General features: G+C 34.8%; 1 protein-coding gene across 5 annotated transcripts in view; it reads right to left on the bottom strand.

Moving 5' to 3' along the window:
- The window catches only part of LOC106660864 (neuropeptide-like 1), a 319,417-nt gene extending 306,839 nt beyond the window's left edge, over positions 1–12,578 (bottom strand). For all 5 annotated transcript variants that reach the window (XM_014383866.2, XM_014383867.2, XM_014383868.2 and 2 more), the window contains exon 1: positions 12,513–12,578. In XM_014383866.2, the coding sequence (XP_014239352.1) occupies positions 12,513–12,563 (51 nt within the window). In that variant the 5' untranslated portion in view covers positions 12,564–12,578. The remainder of the gene's footprint in view (positions 1–12,512) is intronic.
- Between the last annotated feature and the right edge of the window lie 250 nt (positions 12,579–12,828).

The raw sequence follows: 12,828 nt of genomic DNA, 5'->3' as shown, positions 1-12,828 counted from the left end.
AATTGCTCCACAAAAATCAGTCACGCACTTAGTTGTTTTGCTTAATTCATGATTTTATCCTTTTTTTGCAAACATTATTTTATTTAATGGGTTTATAAAGTGTTATTGTACAATATTTTTACATTTGTCTTAAATTAGAATAGAATAGATTTTTATTTGTACATGTGCGCAACAATATACACAATAATTTTAGAATGTAGGGAAAGTGACTTTTCACTATGGCTTCCTACTATTTACACTAATCTTTTTATATACAAATAGGTAAGAGAAATTTCATAATAGTTTGTGGGAAAAAATTTATGTTCAAAAAAACCTCAAGTATGTCTTTAATTGTTTTGTTTAAAATGAGGCATAATACGTTAAAACCTTTATTGCCTTTTTTTTTGCTTGAAGGTCAATATTATGTTCATTATTTCCAAACAAACAGATCTCGGTTTAGTTTTCATTTCTTGAGAAAAGAGTCATTATTTTAAACTTAATTTTTTATTAATTAAGGTTTTTAGTCGAGATAAAAAAGTTAATGGCACGAGCGGGATTCGAGCCCACGATCTTCGGCCAAATACGCCGCTGCTCTACCACTTGAGCTGTCGTGACCTCGATCCCCTCGGACATTAACTTCCTCTCTCAACCGCACCTTTTGAATTTTCCCTCCTTTTTGCCAGTTTTCAAATGTCGTGTAATCGGATTGGATTCTTGACGACAAATGAAATGGCCACGGAGAGCTTTAGTGAAGTATACTTCATTTAATTCATTACATTCACTAATTTCGTGGTCCGCTTGACCAATTAATATATTACAATTAATTAAGGTTTTTAGTCGAGATAAAAAAAAGTCACGATATCTCAAGTGGTAGAGCAGCGGCGTATCTAGCCGAAGTTCGTGGGTTCGAATCCCGCTCGTGCCATTGACTTTTTTATCTCGACTAAAAACCTTAATTAATTGTAATAGATTAATTGGTCAAGCAGACCACGAAATTAGTGAATTTATTTTTTGCTTTAAAATAGTCATTTCAGAGGGGCAAGTAGGTAGAGCACTTACTTTCGTCTAAGAAGTGTTTAGACGGTATACCGCGGCGTTATCGGACTGCCAGAATCAAATGTACGGAGAGATATCCATCGGTATCGGGCGACTGGTTCCTGACATAGGAGGGCCAGGATCGGGGCGACTGAGTGCACCTCGGGATGATGGATTTTTGCACGTAAAGTCCGCCAGCTTCAAATTGATCGTAGTGTCAACCTTACTGCTCAGACTGTTTGAATTTACGAAATTTATGCCCCAGGAGGCCAGCAAGAGGACTAGGTCATCGTAGAGAGCACGCCCAGAATTTGCTGGACAATAACGAATAGGATTGAGGACGAATGGAAAAATGTATTGTTCTTCGATGAGTCCCATTTTGGCCCACGATCTCCGGACGGTTATCAACAAGTCCCTCGACGACCTGGAGAACGCACCGTCATATAAAACTCGTCAAATACTCAATACGCGATGTAAACTTTTCTCTCGACTTTTGGACAGACTATTTAAACTATCTCTTAATAATAAAAGACTGAAACAAACCGACATGGGCTTACTGTACGGAAATATGAGGCTCAGCCAAAGCTTCAAATTCCCATCGAATCAAATCCTTCCAATCCAAAACCCTCCGTTGAATTACAATTCTCCTTGATATGTGTCCAATCGTACCATGACCTCAATATCCCTCATTTCTCCCACGTCATCAAATCGAGATACAACAAATTCCACCCCTTCCATCCCAATCCCTTAGTAGCATTCCTCAACCACATTTCTCGATAATCCACAGCGTCGACTGAAACGCCTATGACTTGATATGATATCTCTTGAGTGTTAGCAGGGTGGGGGGGGCTACTATATCGGAGTGTCACTATTGAGTGACTTCTCCGCTCAAAACAATATAATTCATTTCAATTAATTATACTTTTTATGTAAGGTCTTTGTTGACATAAAAAAGTCAGTGTCAAGAGCGGGATTCGAACCCACGACCTTCGGCTAAATACACCGTTGCTCTACCATTTGAGCCATCGTGATTTCGTTCCTCTCGGACACTAACTCTTCATCTCAACCAACAACCGTACGAATTTTCCCTCTTTTTGTCATTTTCGAATCGTGTAATCAGGATTCGATTCTCGGCGACTTGCGAATCGGCCACGGGGAGCAGTTAGTGAAGTGCTGAGGTGGAGAGTTGGTGTCCAAGAGGATCGAAGTCTCGATAGCTCAAGTGGCTCTGTAAAATCGTGGGTTCGAATCCCGCTCGTGACACTGACTTTTTTTATCTCAACTAAGACCTTACATAAAAATAATAATTATTTGAAAGAAGTAACTTGGTCAATTGACCACTAAAACATAAATGGATAATTCAATTTCTTCATCGCTATTGTATTTGCTCTATTATAATCAGTTTTTAATGTATGCATATATAAAAATTGCATTAGTTTTGAACTTCTGTCTAAAACAAAACGTTAAAATTGAATAAAATATTGTGAATTATTTTGTTACTAAACCGCAGTCGGAATTTTTCAACACTTAATAATGTAAATCCGTGCCAATTCGTAATAAAACAAAGGCAAGCGTACAAATACAATTTTGTATAGTTAAATTTTAAAACGATTCAGTTCTGTCCAATGTAGCATGTGATTTTTGATATGGGACGAAATCGTTAAAAGCCCAGTCGACCGTATTTTATCTTTTCACATATTCACGAATGTCTGTCACATTTAAATATATCTGTGTGTCACTTATTAAATCCATTCTGACCATTACTATATTTAACTAATTAAAAACACAAAATTAATTTCTCTAAGTTAAAAGTGCAAAAGCTGGGGAGTACGGTTTATGAGATGTGTAATTCGGAGTTTACACGGTCCCGTTTGTACGAGCAGCTTTCGAAATTGTAAGGGAAGACGGTCCGGTTTGCCAAGCCGATTGTTGTACTTTGAGACAATTAAGCAATTTAACGGATGGTGTATAAGGAGAAGAAGGGGTGATCCTTGAGCCGGGGATTTACGACGGGGCGGATTCGCATAATTAAAGCCGTTATACGCCCTAGACCCGATCAATTAACAATAGACAACACGGCCGTTGCCAGGAGAAGCTTTAAACGGAAAGTGAAACGTATGATTTGATTCAAAGATTTTTTTTCTTTCTCTAGGAGATTTTTGTAAAATAATGTCACAAAAGCCGAAACACGTCCGACCAGCAACAATTGGGGTCCAAGAAATCATTGGAGAGCTCTGTCTTATCTCATCTTCTTCTTTTTTTAAGTTGAATGCCTTACTAATGTAGAGTTTCAATCTTCGGAGAGGTCATTAGACAGGTGAAGAAAGAAGAAGACTAATTGTTGGGTTAACCAAGCTTTCGGCAACTTATAGTGCCATCATCAGGGCTTTCCCAAGAGTGCAGAAAACGAGTAACATGGAAAACTATTGTAAAAGAGTTTTGGGTTTAAGGTTATGAAGCACATGGCCAGCATACTACATTTTACATGGTGAAAATAGACATTTCGCTAATAAAAAATCCTTATGACTAAAGGTCCAACAATTTTGTTCTGACTAGCAATTTCTTACAGGTAACATTTATGATCACAGAGAGAATTTTTGACTAAAATTACAGCTATTTACAGAAACTATGTGCAAGGGATTAAAATTAATGAGAGAGAGAGAGAGAGAGAGAGAGAGAGAGAGAGAGAGAGAGAGNTTATTTTTTTTAATTGGCCTTATGATCTTGCATATTAGCCATAGTACAAATTCTTGTGTGTTCAAATTGGGGGTTATCGGGAAAAAAGGGCCAGACGCGACGGTGGGAATCGAACCCACGACCGCGGCGTGAGGGTCTCTCATGCTAACCACTCGGCTACCGCGGTCTAAAAAAGTTAAACAAATGTAATTTGCTAAGGAAAAAAGACGGTCAGATAAAATTTGTTGTAGATTTTTAATTAACATTTCAATATCGTGTCTTTTCTCCTCTTGCCTTAATACGTCTCGAAGAGGCCTCGGCACATTTTCTGCAAGTCGGGAAATGTTTCTTTGCTGGAGGTTAGCCCATTCTTCACGAAGAATCCTTTCAAGATCGTTGAGTGTATCAGGAAGTGATGGACGTTCTCTTATTCGTTTTTTGAGGTTATCCCATTCGTTGGGGTTCAAGCCTGGCCAGGCTAAGACCGTGATGTTATGCTGTTGAAGTTACGTTTGTAGTTTATATTACGCGAGCGGCATGTGGACGGCCATTTCCTTGCATTAGAATAGGATTGTCGCTGATTTCATTGAGAATAGGCAACGCATATTCCAAATTTCATGCTCATAGTCGAAGAACCTCCACTAACATGCGACTCTCCATTGAAATTCGAGGAGCTATGCAACTCTGTCAGTTCTGGTCAATTCTGGTGCTCTTACGGGGAGAAAATTCATCAGTACATACTGATTTAATCTTCTTCAAACAGTGCGTTCAAAAATTTGGACACTTCGAATTTCCTAGAGCTGATGAATCGCTTGAACAACACTAAGGTGCCGGTTTCTCAAAATTCTCAAAGCCAAAAACTGAGTTTCCTATTGGCAATAGCCGCATACCTGATGGGACGTCCATCATCAATACGTGCAAGCACAACATCTTCAGCTCTAAGTGGCATTTTTATGTTTAAAAATGGAAATTAAGAAAACAAATATGAAAACTAAACAGTTTATTGCTTCAGAATTCAAATGCCACTGAATAACTTTTATATAAAAATTCCGTGAAAAGTAAACATCCTTGTTTTGGATAAAGGTTGTTTACCTCTAATTGATATTATCAATGTAAAACATACCATAAACAAATATTTACTGCCAAAAACAATGAGACAAATTAAGAGCAGAATTTTCTTTTATCGAGAAAATGAAAAAATGAATTGGGTGGAATTTTTTACCTGTCAGTGTTATTATTTTCAATTAGAACGAGTAAAATTTATATTTGAATGGTGACCTTAAAATAATTTTAATTTAACTGTTTTCCGGTATTTTATTAAAATTATTAATTTTATATCCCTACCTTTATGGTAAGAACATCAAAGGATTTATTTACAAGTGCAAGGAGAATATGTAGGACTTGGCATTCACAGTGTGCTATTCAGGGCATAATTTTGCAAATGTAACGAAAGTTTTGTAATGAAAGTAAATCCTCCTACAGGACAAGTGTCACGCTGGGTCCAGTTTTGTTATTGTATTCAACTCTCGTGTTGTATTTCACGTCCCTAATAACGATTTGATCCGGTCCGACGGCAATAACGGCGGTTGAGATGCAATAGAGAATTGCGAAACCGTTTGTGTTGAATGGCGTCAATTTGTGCAGCGAGCGGACGCATCCTCTTATACTACGTTTCGACTATGTAGGTTATGATTCCGAACATCTTAATCCCACACTTTGACCACAGATCAGGAAATGGGAAACGAGGTCATTTATTTTTTAGATGAAACTTTTCCTTTGATAGGGTCGATTAATACAGCAATATTTTCATGAATGAAAAATTTTAATTTCTTTATGAAAAATTAACTTCACCCTGAAAAATGTAACCACAGCAGAAAAACAAAAAACGAGCATAGTATCAAAGGAATAAATTAGTACAATTACACGGGCAAATATTCCTTTTGAAAGAGAATGTTTCACTATGTTTAATTAATTTTTGGTCAGCCTAAAAGAAAAACAAGCTTAAAAGGTTGTTACCGCCGAAAACCGCGGACTAAAACTAATAAGCTTGAAAAGCCTTGTAATAAAATAGGGCGTAAAATATTCCTTTTTAATAATATTTCAAGAGACTTGACAAATGTTAAAACTGACATTCATTACAAAAATTATATTATTTCAAAAAATGTCATTCAGATTGAACGAAAAACCTAAAATTGAAAATTGTATCATTTAATTCTGTATTAGTAATGAGGGAAGGAAACTTTTTTCTGATAAGTATACCCAAACAACACCATATTTCACGAAATAAAATGAAAACCAATACGAAATTAGAGGTCCAATACCAGATACTAAATGAAACAATCCAGTAATCCAAATAACACTCGTCAAAGATTTCCAACAAGTTGAATTTAAAAAGTTGAATATCAATTCCTAAAGTATTGACTGGGAGGAAATTTATAAAAAAATAATGAACGGTAGTTATAACCCAGTAAACATTGTGATCTTGATCTTTAGATGAAACCTATTTCTTTCCTTGCCTTTGTGAAGATTTAGATTCTTTTTATATGTCGATGCTTCCACTATGCAGAAGGCGCCCTAATCCAGCATGATAAAATAGGATAGACTAGCAGATTTCTTAGCTGTCTAACACATACTTCAAAGCCCGACTTTTCCCGTTTAATACTGTCTATATATTTCTGCAAGTTATTCAAAAAAATTTAACAGTAAAACCGTAATAACTGACCTATCACGGGTACTAAAAATTCATTTTTTTTAATGTAAATTATAAACTAACAGTCACATAAACCGTCGTGAGAATCTACAGCTTTGAAATGTCTTTAATCCACAAATGTTGACCCGTATTTCGCCGTTTTGTCGCCTAGAACAACAATATGATATGACTCAGCCAAGTTTCAAACAAACTTTACAACTTTAATGTGTGGACTAGTTAAAGCTTTTAATGTCATAGAAGTAAATTTAACAGATCATAGAAACACGCTTCAACATCGATTAACATAGGATGCGGACCGATTTTCCGTTATTCACATATGTTAAAACGCAGAATAAATATTTTTGAGCATTTTTTATTACGGTTTGAAAAATTTGTAATTATTTTCCTGATGTATCTACCCCTAGAGTATTGGATATAATTGATTTAGCGCATCACCTGACGTCTGTTTGGTAAGATCTTGGTGAAATATATTTTATATATTCTGAGGAAAATTATTATAATTAGAAATCCATTAGCTTTCGTGGTCCGCTTGACCAATTAATATCTTTCAATTAAGGTTTTTAGTTGAGATAAAAAATCAGTGTCACGAGCGGGATTCGAACCCGCGGCCTTCGGCTAAATACGACCTTCCCATCTCAACCCCACCTTTAGAATTTTCCTCCTTTTTGCCATTTTTCAAACGGCGTGTAATCTATTATGATTTTTTTTTTGGGGGGGGGCGAGAGTATTTCAACTACGAGGTTATTTGAACCCCCGGGATGCCGTTGTTTTTGAGAAAAAGCCCATTTGTCGTCCAGGGCATGGCCGCTGGATTCGAACCCTGGATCTTTACCTTACAGTGATGAGCGCCTTGTCAACGCCTAAACCGTTGCGGCCACCGACGCCCCCTGTGTGTTTTCCTTTCATCCAACAGATCTGGGTTAATTTGGTTTATATTAAATAAGTGTTTGTGATTAATATTGAATTTTCCCTCATTTTTGCCATTTTTCAAATGTATTGTAATCTATTTGATTCTCGGCGACAAATAACGACGAGAGAAAACTTGAAAGGTTGGGTTGAGATGGGAAGTTAGTGTCCGAGTGGATCGAAGACACGATAGCTCAAATGGTATTTAGCCGAAAGTCGCTGGTTCGAATCCCGCTCGTGGCACTGACATTTTTATCTCAACTAAAAACCTTAATTAATTGAAAGACAATTAGAAATGTTACTATTATCTCATTCTTAAAGAATTACTGCTTTCCAGGAATACTAGTTGAAATTGAATCATATATGTAAATTATGGACTTACACATTTGAACAATTCAATCTTGTGAAATTCTCTGCAAAGGATGGTGTAAAAGTAATACAGCCATTTTTGATCATATCAATAACTTTAATTGGTCTTTCAGAGATAAAAAAAAATTGGAGGCTATAAATATGTAGGCGTATATGTAGGAATGGTTGAAACGATGTTACACGGGCTGTTCTATGGCACTGAAGCGGATCCCCTTTCAAAGCCAATTTGTTGTTGTTTGTTGCCCATGAAGACAACAATCATTTTTACAGTTAAATTACATAGCAATTTAAAATCCGCACACCGTCAAGACCGTTAACTTTGGTCTCACCCGTTCGGCAATGGTGTGGAATAAAGGGGCATTATCTAGTCAAATGTATGCAGATTGCATTTAGCAGACGTTGCTATCACCGGCTGAAATGTACACCGTGATGTGCGTTTTGATATGTGGTTTCAGCGCGACGTGACGGGGTTCTAAGTCATTACACCGGGATAAGATATCAAGAGGGAGGTTTTTTTCTCACGTCAGCAGATGCTTTGCCATCAGCGCTGATGATTCCATCGCAAATGTGTGTTGAAATCCTCTTTATAAAAGATCACCGGCGAAAAGGCAAAGAAGAAGAAATTTGTGTCAAATACTTTTCGGCAAAAGTTTCCGAATGTGCTCACTAAACCAAACAACGTTAGGCAAGCGAGTTGAGGGTGGAAGTAAAAACATTTTCATCTCCACCCAAGCATTCAAAACATTAATTACAAAGTAATTAAACATAAAACTAGCTTCTCTCACTGCGTAAGAGAGTGTAAATAATATCTTAAAACAGGCCTATTATAAGCAAAAAATATTTGAAAAACTTTTCGTTACTTTTTTAAAAAGAAAAGTAGAAATAAAAATAAAAACTTGCATATACAGTTGAAAAAATTGTCAGTAACAAAAGCATTAAACGAGCTGGCAATATATTGCATTTCGTGTGCTTATTTTTATGAACTGCATTTTAGAACTTCGAAATGAAACCTTCTGCAAGAAATTAAAGATGAGATGATGTATCGACCTGCTGTTGAACAACTTGGAAAAAAGAATCTTCGATGAGGTCACAACAGAACGACAATTCTTTAAGTTTTTGCCGAGCTTTCTCTCACTGCGTAAGAGAGTGTAAATAATATCTTAAAACAGACCTATTATAAGCAAAAAATATTTGAAAAACTTTTCGTTACTTTTCTAAAAAGAAAAGTAGAAATAAAAATAAAAACTTGCATATACGATTTAAAAAATTTTAGTCAGTAACAAAAGCATTAAACGACCTGGCAATATATAATATTTCGTGTGCTTATTTTTATGAACTTCATTTTAGAACTTTGAAATGAAACCTTCTGCGAGAAATTAAAGTTGAGGTATCTCCTGCTGTTGAACAACTTGGAAAAAAGGATCTTCGATGAGGTCACAACAGAACGATAATTCCTTAAGATTTTGCTGAGCTTTCTCTCACTGCGTAAGAGAGTGTAAACAATATCTTAAGACAGGCCTATTATAAGCAAAAAATATTTGAAAGTTTTTCATTACTTTTTTAATGATGAAGTATCCCCTGCTGTTGAACAACTTGGAAAAAAAGATCTTCGATGAGGCCACAACACTACGACAATTCTTTAAGTTTTTGCCGAGCTTTCGACGATTATATGATGAAATATATCTTGAGAACAAAAAACTGCATTTATGATTAGGTTATTTAAATTTTTAGGTGAAGCTCGCTCAATATCTCGGTTAAAATATAAATATCAGTACATACTTCTTTTTTTAATAAAATTACTTCTTTTCTCAGGAACATCCCAGTTAAGATTAATTAAGCTTTTTTCTTTTTTTTAAATAAAAAAACTTTGTACTATATATAGGTAACTTAAATTAAAGTGCTAACTTCTACCACAAGGAAGAGACATGAGGCTCAGGTGGCTTTACCGTTACAAGTGACGAAATCGTCGAAAGCTCGGCCAAAACTTAAAGAATTGTCGTTCTGTTGTGACCTCATAGAAGATCCTTTTTTCCAAGAAATATTCTACATTTAAAAAAACAAAATCTTACAGCCCGATTGTATCAATTGTGCAATAACAGGTAATAAAACCTTTTCCACCTAAATTACTGGAACAAATGCACTATGTGATGTCTGATCGAATAGGAATCAGGATGGAATAACAAACCGTTAAATTCAATGTTTTCCTACGGAAATCTCCCCTTTCTGAATCGGGTCTGTCAAATGTTTTGAATGAAGCTTTTATCCGCGGTGACCCTGAACACCCTCAGTGCTACAGGCATCTGCACTTTTAAAATATTTCAATTTAAACCAATTGGACAATTGGCGGCCGAGGATGAGAAGCGCTTGGATGGATTCGAACAAATCTAGGCGCCGAACCACCGAACAAGCCATCCATAGCTGTATCAACTATGATTTCTCAATACAAAATTGTCAAAATATTTCTTAAAAAATATCTTCATGATTAACTATGCCGAATTGTGATTTAAAGTACTTTTTTGTACAATATTATCCGTCTCAATCAAAAGAAAATTTAAATGATTATTGAAATCTAATGCCCAATATAAAATACACGTTTTAAAAATAAACATAAAATTATTACCATGATGTTTAACTTTAAAATAAAATCTACAACCAGCTTGAATCCGGCAAAAGAAACGATTTTCTATTTAGATATTTTTTCTTCCATATAAAGCACAAATCTTCAGCAGATACTACAACCAATTTGTTAGTATTGTAAACAATTAATGACTAATATTTTATTAATTTTGAAAATAGTATGTTGAATATCGAATATAAAATTAAAACTTGTGTTTAGCAAGACATAAAACCGTTAGGGGGATTAGTAAACACAACAGGTTGCTTGATCCTCTGAATGAAAAATTAGGAAATTTTTCAGACTTTTAGCATGATTTGTTTTTTATTCGTCAATTCAATTGATCATGGGTTCTAAACGTGCTTATATTTAAAATACAATGTAAGCAAACCATTTTTCAACACGGCTAATAAATTTTACATTTGGACAAATAAGTGTTATGTAAAATGTTGAATAATGAAACACATATTCACTGAAACCGTGCCTACTTAACCAAATACCTTGATGAACTGGGACTTACCGGTGTGCTTTAAGCACAGAACCGATGATAAAATAGCTTCTAAAAAGAGCGCAGAGAATGCATACCCCGATTTATACATCTATCTAATACACTATTTGAAAAATATTATTCCTACTATAACTTCATTGCCAATTATAGATAACCATATTGAAATTTTATGCATTTTTTCTACATCTATCGTACAACTTTTTTTTTCTATTGTTGGCTGATGCTTTAGGCAGTTAACTTTTTTTTATTTAAGCCATACTGGGAATAAAAGAACACGAATCAATAAATTATTATGATTATTTTTTTTATATATTTGAATGGAAAATTTGAATATAAATGTTTAGCTTCTAAATAAAATTTAGATTAAAGCACTATATATAATAATGATTTATTATTAGTAGTATTATCTGTATTGTACATTAACTAAACAGAAAAATGCACAGTCAATTATGCAACAAGTGTGATGTGTTGTCAGAATGGAACTAGTTGAAATAACCACTTTTTCCTGTAATCAATTTGTTTTAATTGATTCTTATGCTGAAGTTTCTAACATTTTTCATAAATTTACACGAAATATACGCGTCTTGCGTTTGACACCTTGCATCACAATATGGACAACATAAACAAACAAATTTCGTATGACCTTCTCCCCTTAATAGGCGGCGCAACTTGTTGAAATTCACGAGGGGAGGTTGCGTAATGCTCCCTATATTTTGGCCGGCTGATCTTTTTGTAATCCAGGCTTTATAACACCGCTTTTTCGTGAGAGAAATAAAGCTTTTTTAATGTTTATTTATAACGTTTAAACACGTGGAGAAGAGAAAAGTTGTTGACGAAATCAATATCTCTTTTTTTTTAAAAAAATGCTCTGTTTTTGAAGTTTAAAACCTTTTTCCCACATCAAAAATTACTTAGATAAAATCTCAATAAAGAAGTTATATTTTTTAAATGTTCTATAGTATAGACAAATGGTATTCTAGTGGATAACTAAATATATACTAGTAATTAAAAACAGTATAGTTTATTTAATCTTAACTTGAAAATATCGAAATGTGCAATCAATACAGGAAATTTTACCTAAAAACACACTTATATTTTGGGCAAACATGAGAGTTTATATAATGGATATAATGATTATTGGTAGAAATAGAATATTTTGAATTTTTAAAAATGTTATTGTAGTGGATAAAAATATATACTAGTAATTAAAAACAATATAGTTTATTTAATCTTAACTTGAAAATATCCACATGTGCAATAATACAGGAAATTTACTTAAAAATACGTTTATGTTTTGGGAAAAAATGAATTGATATTAAGATTATTGGTAGAAATAGAATATTTTGAATTTTTAAAAATATGTTTTTTTGGGTATTTCAAGTAACTAAAGTTGGGTTAATTTCGCGTCATTTTTCAAGTTAAATTGTATTTCAGTACTGAACCACGTGTTTTTAAAATATTAGACCTGATAGTAAGAAGAACGAAAAAATAAGCAAGTGAAACATGTATTAATTCGATTTTTTAAAAGCTACACACAAATTTAAAAACAAACCCACAAGAACAATTTGCCAACTACATGCGATATGTCTGATCGTTGTATTCCAAAAAGCTTAAAAAAACAACAATGATATTTTTTCCCCAAAGAAATATAAGCAAGTTGGGACTTGATAAAAGCAAGTTTGTGAGTCGATTTAGTAAAAATATTTTATAAGTACCTCGGCGATGAGTACGGCGGTGAGTACGATTCGAAGGGGTGTTGTAAACATGTCGACGGATCGGGATCCTTTGGCCGTTTGCCGCCCCCGACTGCTATATAAATCCTCCGGGGGCGGGAATGCGCAGGCTCGGAACCCCGGGGGCGCTGCCCCCCCTGTCGTCTTCCGTCTCCAGATCTAATTCGACGATAAGGAGAGTTTGAAGTGAGGAGACGACTTAAAGTTAAACAGGCCCAGCCGCCGGGTTTAAACGATTATCGACAACTGGATATCAGGACGATTTCTTTTTTATTTTCGTAGGAAACAAATCGTCCAC

Source organism: Cimex lectularius, unplaced genomic scaffold, assembly GCF_000648675.2.
Source record: "Cimex lectularius strain Harlan isolate CLEC.00 unplaced genomic scaffold, Clec_2.1 scaffold24, whole genome shotgun sequence".
Classification (NCBI taxonomy): Eukaryota; Metazoa; Arthropoda; class Insecta; order Hemiptera; family Cimicidae; genus Cimex; species Cimex lectularius.
This window is presented reverse-complemented; position numbering and strand designations above follow the sequence as displayed.